At 49.8% G+C, this 13,614-nt stretch overlaps 2 protein-coding genes across 10 annotated transcripts in view; one reads left to right on the forward strand and one right to left on the reverse strand.

Annotated features, from left to right (window-relative positions):
- Positions 1–3,148, reverse strand: part of AARS2 (alanyl-tRNA synthetase 2, mitochondrial) — a 28,420-nt gene extending 25,272 nt beyond the window's left edge. The window contains exon 1 of one of the 2 annotated variants that reach the window (XM_075925063.1): positions 2,843–3,148. In XM_075925063.1, the coding sequence (XP_075781178.1) occupies positions 2,843–3,118 (276 nt within the window). In that variant the 5' untranslated portion in view covers positions 3,119–3,148. Of the gene's footprint in view, positions 1–2,410; positions 2,669–2,842 lie in introns of those variants that run through there. The other variant, XM_006126527.4, reaches the window with a different exon arrangement.
- Positions 3,149–5,773: 2,625 nt separating this feature from the next.
- CMTR1 (cap methyltransferase 1) overlaps positions 5,774–13,614 on the forward strand; it is an 84,029-nt gene continuing 76,188 nt past the window's right edge. For 2 of the 8 annotated variants that reach the window (XM_075925070.1, XM_075925071.1), the window contains exons 1-3: positions 5,781–6,027; positions 9,486–9,614; positions 12,284–13,033. In XM_075925070.1, coding sequence (XP_075781185.1) covers positions 5,920–6,027; positions 9,486–9,614; positions 12,284–13,033 — 987 coding nt within the window. In that variant the 5' untranslated portion in view covers positions 5,781–5,919. Of the gene's footprint in view, positions 6,028–9,485; positions 9,615–12,283; positions 13,034–13,614 lie in introns of all 8 variants that reach the window. The other 6 variants (XM_075925067.1, XM_075925069.1, XM_075925065.1 and 3 more) reach the window with 5 other exon arrangements.

The raw sequence follows: 13,614 nt of genomic DNA on the forward strand, positions 1-13,614 counted from the left end.
TGGGTTGGTCCCGCAGCGCCGCTCCTCAGCGCTACTGGACCAACCCGGCAGCACCCCAGCTGCTCTGCCCCAGGCGTCCTGATTCAGCCGCTGCTGGTCAGTTTCAGCAGCGGCTGAATCAGGACGCCTGGGGCAGAGCAGCTTGGGTGCTGCTGGGTTGCTCCAGTAGCGCCGAGGAGCGGCGCTACTGGAGCAACCCAGCAGCGCCCCAGCTGCTCTGCCCCTGGCGTCCCCAAGTCAGCCACTGCTGAAACTGACCAGCGGCTGACTACAGTAAGCCCGAGACAGAGTTGCTCTGCCCCCGGCTTCCTGGAATCAGCCGCTGATCAGTTTCAGCAGCAGTTGACTTGGGGACGCCTGGGGTTCTTAAGTTGAATCTGTTTGTAAGTCAGAACTGGCATCCAGATTTAGCCGCTGTTGAAACTGATCAGTTTCAGCAGCGGCTGAATCTGGACACCAGTTCTGACTTACATACAGATTCAACTTAAGAACAAACCTACAGTCCCTATCTTGTACGTAACCCGGGGACTGCCTGTATACAAATACCCCCTCCTCCACTTCACCCCAAACACAATTCCACATTTGTGAAAATCATAGAACACTTGAACTGAAAGGGACTTCTAGAGGTCAGCAAGACCAGTCCTCTGCCCTCATGGCAGGACCAAGCACCATAGATCATCCCTGACAGATGCCTATCTAAACTGCTTTTAAATATCTCCAGTGATGGGAGATTCTACAACTGCCCAAAATGTTACAAAAGTTTTATTTTTGGCACAATGTGAAAAACTTCAAAAGTAGCTGAGTAGTACAACAGTTGTCCTGAGCCTGGTCAACACTGGGGCTACGTCTACACTGGCCCCTTTTCCGGAAGGGGCATGTAAATTTCATGAGTCGTAGTAGGGAAATGCGCGGGGGATTTAAATATCCCCCGCGGCATTTAAATAAAAATGTCCGCCGCTTTTTTCCGGCTTTTAAAAAAGCCGGAAAAGAGCGTCTACACTGGCCCCGATCCTCCGGAAAAAGCGCCCTTTTCCGGAGGCTCTTATTCCTACTTCAAAGGAAAAGGGGCCAGTGTAGACGAGCCCTGGGAGTTTCAGTTAGGTATGTAAAAGAGTACATTCATTAACTACCATGGTTAGGCTAATTGGGTAGTGTAGTAGTTCAGAACAGCAGTACAAGTAAATTTAGGATTCACTGGTGTGGCATCCTGACAGATCTCCTGCTCCATCAGTGATGATAAACCTTTGGCTGTGTGTGTTTTCATATGCTCCCTCAGTATATCATGCCAGCTCTGCGCAGGTAGTTAGCAAAATAGACTTCATGAGAGCCCCCAAAGACTGCAGACTCAGAGAAGATACGAAGGCACCTGAGTCAGGTTTATTGTTGAACCAAGATAAGCTGTCTGTTACTCAACGTATAACAGAATAGGTAGAAATGGTGTCCCTAGCCTCTGTTTCTCTGGAGGAGACAGGGGAGGGTTCATGTGAGGATTACCTGTTGTGTTCCCTCCCCTCTGGGGCATCTGGTATTGGCCACTGTCGGCAGACAGGATACTGGGCTAGATGGACCTTGGGCTGTTCTTATGTTCTTAACTCTTGCTTACTTTGGTTCAAGCACCAGGCCCATGCGTCAAGCTCTTTCTTTCTGCTACATTCCCCCACCGTGAAGATTACCTGTTGGCTGCGTCTAGATTGGCATGATTTTCCGGAAATGCTTTTAACGGAAAAGTTTTCCGTTGAAAGCATTTTCGGAACAAAGCGTCTAGATTGGCACGGACGCTTTTCCGCAAAAGCACTTTTTGTGGAAAAGCGTCTGTGCCAATCTAGACGCGCTTTTCCGCAAAAAAAGCCCCGATCGCCATTTTAGCCATCGGGGCTTTTTTGCGGAAAACAAATCTGAGCTGTCTACACTGGCCCTTTTGCACAAAAGCTTTGCGCAAAAGGGACTTTTGCCTGAACGGGAGCAGCATAGTATTTCTGCATGAAGCTCTGATTTCTTACAGTAGGAAGTCAGTGCTTTTGCAGAAATTCAAGCGGCCAGAGTAGACAGCTGGCAAGTTTTTCCAGAAAAGCGGCTGATTTTCCGGGAAAACTGGCCAGTATAGACACAGCCGTTGTGTTCCCTCCCACTGGAGCATCTGGTACTGGCCACTGTCGGCAGACAGGACAGTGGGTTAGATAGACAGTTGGTCTGACCCAGTATGACCGTTCTTATGTGTTTTTTAATTTGGGGTATACATTTAAGTTGGGCCTCACACCTATCCTCACTACTGCAACAAAGACGGGATGGCCTTGTAATGAGAGCACAGATCTGGGTCCCCAGAGACCTAGATTCAATTCCCAGCTCAACAAGAGCATTTTCCTGTGACTTCGAGCAAATCCCTTAATCTGTCAGGACAGCAGTCACCTACCTCACAGGTGCGTTTCCAGCACATACTCCGTAAGTGACAGGGAGGCACCCAGGTGCTATGCTGCGGCGGGCCAGAGCACTAGCAGTGTTTATTGCAGAGAGGCAGTGGGGAGCGCTACATGCACAATGGGGTCTGTGGGTGCTGCCCGAGCAGCTGCAGCTGCCAGGACCGCCTCGGTGGTGCATTATGCCGCCCTTACAGCTAGGGGCGCGTTACGCCAGGGCTTGGCAGATTTACCCGCCCCGGGCTAGGCAGAAACAGCCGGGCGGGGGCACCAGCCAGGGCTCAGAGGCTGCCAGGAGCTCGGGCACGTCCCAGCAGCTACAACCGCGGCTCAGCTTGCAATGCAAGAGGCGCCGGGGCTCAACCGGGGCTTCACCCCAGGGCTGCCCCGTCGGGAGGCTGCGGCAGCGCCGATCCCGCCCCGCCCACCTGGTTCATGCCCGCGTTGACGAAGAGGAGCCCGGGGTCCCCGCGGGGCCGCACGGGGGCTGAGGGCACCAGGCGGTGTCCGTGCTGCTCCCGGAAGAAGCGAAGAAAGGCCTGGCGGACCTGCCCCGCCGGGGGGCAGGCGGCGGCGGCGGAGCGAGCCCGGCAGGAGCCGCAGCGCCAACCTGGGGGGAGCCGGAGCAGCCGCCGCGCGTGGCCTGCCGCGGCCATCTTAACCGAGGGCGGAACGCCGGCTTCGCGCCGTCGGTAGGACACCATTCAACGAGAGGCGGCAGCAAGAGAAACCTCCATGCCGCAGGGGATGGTGGGATCGGGGAGCCGTATGCAAAGCGCCTCCCGGCATGCTTTGCTGTTTCTGCAGGTCCGCTTCAAGGGGCTTGTGAGAGTTTTAAGCATGTGGCCGCTGCCCCCGGGCAAAGCGAGGGGTGAGCGGAGCCGAGCCTGGGCTGCCCCTGTGCAGAGCTCTGCACCCGTTGCTGGCCTAGCAGCAATGACTTTTCTGGGAGGCTGGTGTGGCAGGAGAGCAGCGGCACATAAATTACTGTCTGGCCCATTTCCCTTCTGTCTCTAGGTCCCCTCTCTGCTGAACCTGGGCTTCAGAGCATCGTCCACCTGGCTCCTCTCCAGCTGGCCTGTCTGACCTCCAGTGCCTTTCCTTTAGCCTCGTGCTCTATTCCAAGGATATATTTATAAACTTTTGTGTAATGGGGCCTAGGTTTCGCTTGTCCTGGGCACCTTCACAGTCAATAATAATCAGTATACTACAGATATTCAAGTCGTGAACTACGACCCCACCACCCCAAATAATGAGATTTTAAAAATTATGAATGTTGGGGTATTTTCTTTGCCTTCTGGTTCCTGGAGACTTTAGGGTACCTTCAAGTCTTCTTTTCAAGGTTTTTTCTACTAAGAAACTTTTTTTAATGAAAGGCGAGATACTAAATGATTTGCTTCCAAAGTCTGACATTTTCAGAAAGATACCAGAATTGTTGTTGGAGTTGTCATGAAATCACGAGAGTTGGCAACAGCAAATAAAGGAAGATTACAATCTGGAAAAAAAAATTTCCATGTCAGAATTGCATGCCTACTATGTCACAGATAATACCTCAGTCCCATAAATTATAGATACCAGAGGACATGTTTGATTATTGTATCAGATTTCAAGTTATGTTCTGATGATCCTCTGTGCAAGAGGTCACATATGAAGCTTACTTGAGGTTTCGATACTTGTGGTACAGTCCCTGGGTAGTTGGGCCTATTTTGCTGAGATTGAGGCAGGGGTCATTCCTCTGATAAACAAAACATGCAGCTGTGTAGGGCACCACATTATTCAGAGCACCAAATTGCCCCACATTTCATAATGTCCAATGCAGCTGGGTGCTGCAAGGCCAGCTCCATCCCCTGACAGCCCCCTCTCCCTGCCTGGAGGCTGTGCCCATCTCTCAGTGCAGGCAGTGGCAACCAGTGGGAGCACAAGTCAGAGGACTCAGGAGGAACAGGGGACAGTCATGCAGTCGACTGTGCTGGAAAGAAATATCAGTTTCCCCTTCAAAGTACCACTCCCACCCCTATGATTCTCCTGGGTCCTTCAGCTGGCACTCATGCTGCTCACCACCACCAGCACCTCCCACCTGCTTCTTGAGACTGTCAGGTGAACCTCCCTCTCTGCCCTGCTCCTGCCCCCAACAGCTTCTGCCCGTGCAGAACCCCCTACCACTGCGAAGTGGCCTCTCCCCCCGTACGGGTGTGCGTGCAGGTGCTGGGCTGTGTAGGGCACCAGCTCTAGTAGGGATGGCCTTGTTGGGGCAGCACCCTGAATACACACTGGCTACGTCTACACTGGCATGATTTTCTGGAAATGCTTTTAATGGAAGTTTTCCGTTAAAAGCATTTTTGGAAAAGCGCATCTAGATTGGCAGGACGCTTTTCCGGAAAAGCACTTTTTCCGGAAAAGCATCCATGGCCAATCTAGACGCGCTTTTCCGCCAAAAAGCCCCGATCGTCATTTTCACGATCGGGGCTTTTTTGCGGAAAACACTACTGAGCTGTCTACACTGGCCCCTTTCCGGAACAGTTTTCTGGGAAAAGACTTTTGCCCGAACGGGAGCAGCATAGTTTTTCTGGAAAGCACTGATGATTTTACATTAGATTGTCAGTGCTTTTCCGGAAATTCAAGTGGCAAGTGTAGACAGCTGGCAAGTCTTTCCGGAAAAGCGGCTGATTTTCCGGAATAACTTGCCAGTGTAGACACAGACACTAAAGCAGGGGTGGGGAACCTCAGGCTTGGGCTGGATGCAGCCCCTGGCTTTTCAGGATCTGGCCCCCAAAGCTCAGCAATCTGCCCTGCATTGGAGAGCCTGAGCTGGTGCATCAATCACCTACCACCCACTCTCAAGGCTGGAGCACAAAAAACCTACTACCCTGAGCCCTCCTAGGCTCTGTTGTGTGAAGGGAATGTGGGGAGTGTCTTTTTCCTTCTCGCTCAGGGGCTTGTCACTTGTGTGCTACCCCGGACTGGACTGATTTTTCTGTGGGTAGTGGCTCCAATCCAAAAAAAGGTTCCCCACCCCTGCGCTATGGGGAAGAGAGCCACATAGCCGTCTTTCATAAACACTCAGTGGGGGCTTGAGATCTGCTGGCTTTCTCCGGCGGGGTTCGTGGGCAACTGAAATTGTATCTGGGGGGGGGGGGGGAGAAGCGGGACATGTGAGGAGTCAGGCCTGAGCATCACTGCCGGTCCCTGCCTGCAACCTAAGGGAGCTGTAACTGGCTCGAGCCGGCAGCCACGCACAGTGCAGCATACGGCCAGGCACCGCGCGCCACTGAAGAACGGGGGGGGGGAGGCAGCTGGGAGTTCCGAGCACGCGCACAGTAGAGTCGGCCCCTCGGAGTCACGGCTCTGGCATCGATTGGCTGGGCTGCGGCGCACGCAGGCGCTGTGGGCCCGGTGCCATCTTGGTTGGGGGGAGGCGCCGGCCGCCGGCCCGGAGTTGGATGGTGCCGCTGTCCCCTCTTGCGATTGCTCCTGCCTGCTGCCTAGGCCGGGCGGTGCTGGCGGGATGGCGGAGTGCGGCGGCCCCTCGCCCGCGGAGGGCTCCGGCCGGACCTGGTGCCTCCGGCGCGTGGGGATGAGCGGCCAGTGGCTCCTGCTGGAGAGCGGCGGCGAGGTGAGGCGCGCGGGGGAGGGGCTGGTGAGGCGCGCGGGGCGGGGAACGTGCCAGCAGCAGCAGCAGCCCGCAGAGGTGCAACCTGTAGTAACGGGGTGTGCGGCTGGGGGCTGTTGAACCGCGGCTGACACGCTAATTGACTGGTCGATGGACTTTCCATGGGCTACTCCATTAGCCGAGTGGGGCTGCTGCGCCGCTGCTGCTTACGTGTGGTGAGAGCTGCCAGGTTCTTGCTACATTTCAAAAGCAGAGGCACTGTGTCTGGGACCTGGTCCCCCCTGTGCCTCTGCCTCCGCTGGCCCCTGGGGAGACGGTGCTGGGAGGAACCAGCTTTTAAGTCTGCTCCACCCATCACCGGCTCCTGCCCGCCCTCTTGCTGCCTCTCATACAGAGGGGCAGCAAAGGGTGGGGGTAAGCAAATAGTTGAGTAGTGACTTGACTCCCCTATAAGCTGAGGGTCAGCCACATTTTCAAACCAAGGAGCTAAACTACATCAAAATTCAGAACAAGTGATCAACAAAGAGCCATATAAGAATGTCCACTTGCATGACTGAAAATATACAACTTAATATTATTGATAATTGGCATGATTAATGACAGCATAAATGAAACATTGTACTGACAGACTATTTAATGGGACTTCTGTTGCTGCATCTTTTTGCACATTTCTTTTAAGTTTACATCATAACTGGTGAAATCCAGCTTCATGCACGCATTCAGGCTGTCTTCTGTCCATCTTATGTCTGGGGATGTGGGGGGTGCAGGAATTTGGGAGTGGGGGGTATGAAGGGCTTAGGGCTGGGGGTTCAGGTGTATGATGGGCTCAGGGCACAGGGTTGGGTTGTTTGGGGGGTGCAGAAGTGTTATGGCAGGAGTCTGGGAATGTGGGGGTTCAGGTGTTTGGGGATGTGGGTATATGAGGTGCTCAGGGCAGAGATTCAGGTGTATGATGGGTTCAGGGTTGGGATATGCGGGGGTGCCAGGAGTGTTATCAGGCTGTGGCCAGATGGGGGCTGGGCCCCTGTTGGGGGCTTGTTGGCCAGGCTTCATTTTTAAATAAAGTAACATATTATGCCCAATGCATATGGTTTCAAGATTGTCTTTATTTATGGCAGGGGTGGGGAACCTTTTTTGGGCCAGAGGCTGCTGACCCACAGAAAAGTCAGTCAGGGACCGCACAAGTGACAAGCAAAAATCCAGCCTCTCTAAAAACACCCAACCTTCACTGATGTGGCTCTCAACTGAGACACCTCACTCCCCTGGTGCTCCAGCCCCATTGCGGGGAGGGGTCAGGAGGACTGAGGTTCAAGGCCTGAGGTCAGATTAACTCTTCTGAGATTCCAGTGGATTTTGTGGGCCCTCCATGGCTCTGGGGTGGGGCCAAAAATGAGGGATCTAGTGTGAGAGACAGCGCGGCCCGTAAGTGGGATAGAGATTAGTGATGTACAATGTCGATTAATTGGCTAATTGAATAGTCAATGCAATTTGCGTCGACTATTTGATTAGTCGCTAAGGGTGCCTCTGCCTTTGAAATGTAGCAGCAGCCCTAGGGCTGTTCAAAGGCAAAAGTGCTGAGGGGAGCACAGGGCCAGTGGGGGACTCAAGCAGTGCCCCACTGGCTCCATGCTCCCTGCGACGTTTCAAAGTGGCAGCACTGCATGGATCCCAGGGTCAGTGGGGGAGTCCCGAGGTGACCCCAGGCTCCATGCAGTGCTGCCACTTTGGAGCACCCCCCCCGCTGCCTCTTTCTGATAGAGGCAGCAAGGTGGGAAAGTGACTAGTCCTCACCCAAATCCTGCACCCCCATCCCTATTAGGGATGTGAAGTAGGGTGCAGGAGCAGGGTGCAGGTGGGTGCCTGGCCAGGTGAGAGAGGGAAGAAGCAGGGTGCATGTGGGTGTCTGGTCAGGGGCGGAGGGGTGTAGCAGGAGCAGGCTGGTGGTGCAGGTTCTTGGCGTGGGGGGGTGGTGCAGGGCTTAGGCAGCACTTAGGGGTTTTTTTTCCCAGTGTCTGGAACAGGGTTTATTCATTGTAACAGTCATTCCCATGTGGCAGCCAGCCACACGGGTCATGGAATAAATCAGCAGACCAAGAGCTGAGTGTGGAGTGGAGGCTGCATCTTGTCAGGAATGCAGAGAGTCCGGCTGGTGGGTCCAGGCAGGCTGGCCAGGATCCAGCCCACTGGCACCAGGAAGAAGGTGCTCAGGAGGCCGATGATCAGGGCTCGACAAACCAGTGAATCTACTCGCCCATGACGAGTAGATTTCAGCCTGTCGTCCCGTTCACTGGCGGCGCTCGCATGTGCAATGCAGATCTGGCGCACGTGCAGTGCGGGGCTGGCGAGTAGATTTTGCTGTGGTTTGTCAAGCCCTGCCAATGATGATGGATTCCAGTGGCCCCACGAGGCTGTCCTGCGGGCATGAGAGCATGGTGTGTGTGGGTGGTATGAGATGGGTACAGAGCAGTGCGCTGAGTAGCAGGGACATGGCCATGGCAGCATTGGGTCTTTCACGGGTAAGATGGCGGCCAGGTCTACTTTTGCCCCCCGCTCTGCTCTCAAGCTCCCTGTCTCAGGCATGGCTTTCCGTTCCTCCATTGGCCAGATTCTGGGCAATGGAGCAGCAGCAGGAAAAGCCTGCAGGCAGCGAGCCTACTGCTGCTTTGTTCCTCAAGCCAGGGGAGGAGGAGAGGAAAGGGGAGCACGTGCGGAGCCGTTTGTAGGTCTGGTGCTCCTCACAAGATTGGAGCAGTGACGTGAGGCTGTAGCACCAGCATGGGCTCCCCATTGTGGGGTGGGATGGGGTGAGGGCTGAGCACAAGCCATATTTGGCTCCTAAGTGAGCCATAGGTGGCCAGCTCCTGTGATAAGCCTAGACTTATCAGATAATCGACTACTTGACTAGTCACTTACATCCCTAGTGTGTTTAGTGTTAAACTTATTGCTTTGAACTAGGGATGTTAAAATGTGTGTAATCAAGTAACCATGTAACTGCTGAAAATGTCCGTGGTTACATGCAGGACAACAGGCGGCTTCCCAGGAGCCATTGCGCGTGGGGAGCCAGCTTAGCCTCTCTGTGCTGCTGATTCTGTATCAGAGGAAGCCGTGTGGGAGGGCAGTTGGCTACCCAGGAGCTGGTGTGCATCGGAAGCTGGCTTTTAGGTTGTGTACCGGCTCCTTTATGCTGCCCTGCGCTGCTGCCTCGGATATAGGAGCTTGCTTTTAAACCAGCTCCCTATGCATACTGGAGGCCTATGTGTGATCATGAATCTTAACTGATGAGCCCAGGCTCATCAGTTAACTGTGTACATGGTTACACTTTTTCACATCCCTTCTTTGAACTCTTGTAGAGTGCTAATTCATCCTAAATGTTTAGTTTACTGTATTTAAAATCAAAAGGAGATAGATCACTCTTTCTGTATTATTGCTCATAGTGGCTATCAAACTGTTTTTGTCTTTAGGTAACTGTAGGTCGAGGATTTGGTCTCACCTACCAGCTGGTCTCAAAAACCTGCCCACTGATGATCTCTCGTTACCACTGTGCTTTCAAACAGAATGCACAAGGCCAGTGGACAGTGACGGACAACAAGGTACTGAGATTGAATGGAGTTTCAATTGCACTGAGAGGTATAAAGATGACTTCCCATTTGGGAGCTGTCTCTGAGTAGCTGAAGGGTCATAGTTACGAAGAATCGATACCCTTGAGTCATGCTGTAATACAGTGTAGTATAACTTGGATAAAAGACCTATGGGAACATTGCTTCTAGTTATTTGCCCTGAATCTGGAACTTACCTTAGTTGAGATCTAGAATATTGACTTAGATTTATTTATGTTTTTAGCTTCTTTGATAAAGCATTTTGATGCTATCAGATAGTGAAATGTTGTGGGGAGTATTGGTCCTGAGTACTGGTCTGTGAACTTTGCTGTGGAAAGAATAACTATGAAGGTTGGTATTCTTAAAAAGGATACTGCTCTTGCAATGTTAATTAAATGCCAAACTGGTAGCTGATACTGTAATGGAACACCAATAATTTACTTTCAATAAACTAAAATTGGAGATGGTTTCCAATCATGAAATTGACTTTAATTCCATTGGGTGACATGAAACACAGCATCATTATTTGGCTATAGTAAAGGATGGAGAGCTGAGTTCTAAACCACTCCCCCAATAGCTCATTTGCTGACTGTGGCAAATTGCTTGTCCCTTTTAATTCAAGTCCCTTTCCCACACTTTACTTCAGGATGGAAAATTATTAAATTCAGGCATCTGATTGAAAATCAGACAGATGTAACATTTGGAATGTACAAGCTGACTTTTAAAGGGTTCCGTTGTAAGGTCACGAGCAGGTGGAGGCACTAGAAAACGTACAGTGAGTGTTATTAACAATTTAATCTTGTTTGTTTTGATGCACGTAATACAAAGTACATAGCCAAGACTTTAAATGCTTTGTATTTTTAACATGTAAAAACAAAGTAAAACCTGAAAATACCAATCTTCTATCTACAAATACTAGCTCCAAGAGGCCCTCCCTGAGAGCTAGGAAAAGAGATTGGCTCTACAGCATGCCCTAATAGTCAACAGCTTCAGGTTATTTTGGAGGTGAAATTGGGTGAGAGGAATGACTTTAAATGGAAAGATCCCTTATGCCTACCAGCAGTCCCCTGTCTCCTGCACGTAGTCCCAACAAGTTGTGGTGGTGTACTTGGAATAGAAGATCACTTACTGCAATCATTGCAGTGTGACTTGTGAGCTTGCATGCACCCCCTGGAGACAGTAAGGGAGAGATGTTTAAAAATTAAACAAAAACTCCCTCTCCTCTCTCCAATTCCACATTCATATACACCTTCTTACCATTTTAGCTATAGTTTTCTTTCCTCAGATGTAAATTTCACCCTCTTTAATTGACAGAAAAAACAGACAAAAACATTAGCATCTTTAAGCCCATTCGTAGATGCTAATTACCTTACACATTATAAAGACAGCTTCCCCACTTATCATCCCTGATTAGCCATTCATTGACTTATAAACAGCTATTCCCTCCCTCCCTTTTCCTTGCTCCACCTTCTGTTCTAAATCTGATTTGTCAAGTTAATAATGTGTTCACTTTTTTTATTGTATTCCTTTGGTATATATGGTCATGCCAATTCTCTTTCAGAATATGATCTGAGGAATTGGGTCTGGCCCACGAAAGCTCATCACCTATTAAACCATCTTGTTAGTCTTTAAAGTGCTACATAGTTTTTCCTTTTGTTTTAGACTGATTTCCAAAGTTTCTTAAAAGTTGGAGTAGGAAGATGCTTTCTAAATCTGGGTGTCCAGTCTTTCTGGGGAATACCAGTCATCCATGGCAATGCTATTGGCTGTATTGCCTTCTCTTCATTGGGGGCAATAGAGATTCCTTGTTAAGATAGGGATAGAATTGTCAGTCACATCAATATGGTAAGTCTGAAGTTCTAGTCCTGAAGTCTGCAGCAGTGTTTGGAAATTGTTATACAAAGTCATGAGGGTTAACTTCATGCTGCATCTTATCACCTCTACTATTCCCTCAAGCTTGTTATCATATTTCTTTGGAATACTTCCATTGCTGAGGACCCTAAAGTCTGTACTTAGAACAGTTCAATTATCAGGTTGTTCTTATTGCTAGGATGCTTTCCTCTCTTGGTGTCCAATCTAACATAGCTCTCTTTTCAGTATAAAACCATTGCTACATTTTACACATCTTCTGATGTCGTCTTTTGTTTTTCTTTCCATTTATACAGAACTGGTTTACCTTTTCTCCTCTGTTTTTTCTTCTTGTATACATTTAGTCCCTTTAATCTCCTTTCTGAAATCTTGGTGATGTACCCAGATAAATATTCCTGACAAATTCCAATGTCTCATTGACTTCTCTGTTGCAAATTCTTTCCCAGGGGCTCATCCAAGCATTTCTCATTAAGCTTCGGACCACTATTTCTTGTTTAAACCATCCAAAGGCACCTTAGATAGTTTATTCCTTTTTTCCATGGGGTTGCCTAAATCAAACTTATTTCTAGCCTTTGTAGAAAGAAACCTTTACTAGTGGGTTTATACATACATGAAAAAGGGACACTGGTTCAATTGTCTGGGTTGTGCAAAAGCTAGTTAGACAATTTGTTGAATTACTGTGACAATAGTCTTTCTGAAAAGGTAGGCTATGTTTGCAACAACCAAAAATACCTTGTGAAGGAGTTAACTTAAATGTACATTGATAAGTTTTGCTGATTTCTGTTTGTTTTCAGAGTCTAAATGGTGTTTGGCTGAATAAGGAACGTCTTGATCCATTCAAGGCCTACACAATAGGTGAAGGAGACCATATTCAACTAGGAGTGCCTTTGGATAACAAAGAGACTGCTGAATATGAGTATGAAGTGATTAAGGAAGAATGGGAGAAAGTTTGCCCATTTTTAGCTCCAAGAAATGACCAAGTGATGGGGAAAGCTAAGGGTGCAAGAACTAAACGTAAGCTTAGTTTGGAGGAATCGGAAGCATCTGGAGCAGAAGGCCCTTCAGATTCCCGATCTAAAAGGGACAGAGTGTCCTGCGATAGTGAACCTTTGAGTAAATCACAGGAAAGGGCAGAACTGGCCAAACAACAAACAGAAAACATGGATGTCAAGCTACCTTCTCCTGGACCAAGCATGGAGGAGGATGACGCTCCAATGTATTGTATTCCTGTGAACTCTGAGAAAGCTGTATCTCTTAGGCATAAGGACCAGAAAGCCTCTAGTCTGGCACAGTCTTGGACTGGTTTGGAAATGCTGAGGAAAACCCTCGGTGATATAATGAAGCTGAAAGTCAAGATGGAGGAGAAGAAGACAGCTATTTTGAGTGTGAGGAAGAGCAGGAAGTCTGGTCAAAAAGAAATCAAGGTGATGGAACAGGAGCTGCAGGAATTGCAGAACCAGTTGTGCACTGAACAGGAACATCAGCAGCAGAGGGTGGAACAGTTGGAGAGGACATTCTATGAGGAGCAGCAGCAGCTCCTGGAGGTAAGCAGATTTGTATGGACATAGAGAATGGATAGGAACAATAGGGGCTAGACTAGGTAAGATATTAGTAATGGGGTTTAACCTCAAAGGCAGGTTCAACACAAATTGATAGCAAATGCATTATTGCCATCTAAAAGCTGTGTGTGAAATTGTTTGTGTCCTCCCTTGTGGTTATTGAGAGAGAAGGTTGCCAGGTGTCCGGTATTTTCGCTTCCTGCCCGGTAAAATAAATTCAGAGAATACTGGACACCTGAGATGACCGGTATTTTCTGAATTTTTCCCTGGCCAGGAGGCAAAAATGCTGGGAACCTGGCAACCCTACAAACACTCAGCGCCCTGCCTCCCCCCCCCTTGGCCCCCAACACCTCCAGGCCCCATGCTTACCTGGTTCCCCAAGGCTGCCGGCCAAAAGACCTAGGGGAAGCAATGCTTGGGGGGAGGGGTGTTAGGTATTTTTGTTTCAACCATCTGGCAACCCTATTGAGAGAACAAAGGTTGAACAGGTCGTATAGAATGAACTTCTCTTCTATCTCTAGATATAGGTTACCAAGTCATGACTGATTTGCATTGGAAGCCCTTTC

This window comes from Pelodiscus sinensis, chromosome 3 (assembly GCF_049634645.1).
Source record: "Pelodiscus sinensis isolate JC-2024 chromosome 3, ASM4963464v1, whole genome shotgun sequence".
Lineage (NCBI taxonomy): Eukaryota > Metazoa > Chordata > Testudines > Trionychidae > Pelodiscus > Pelodiscus sinensis.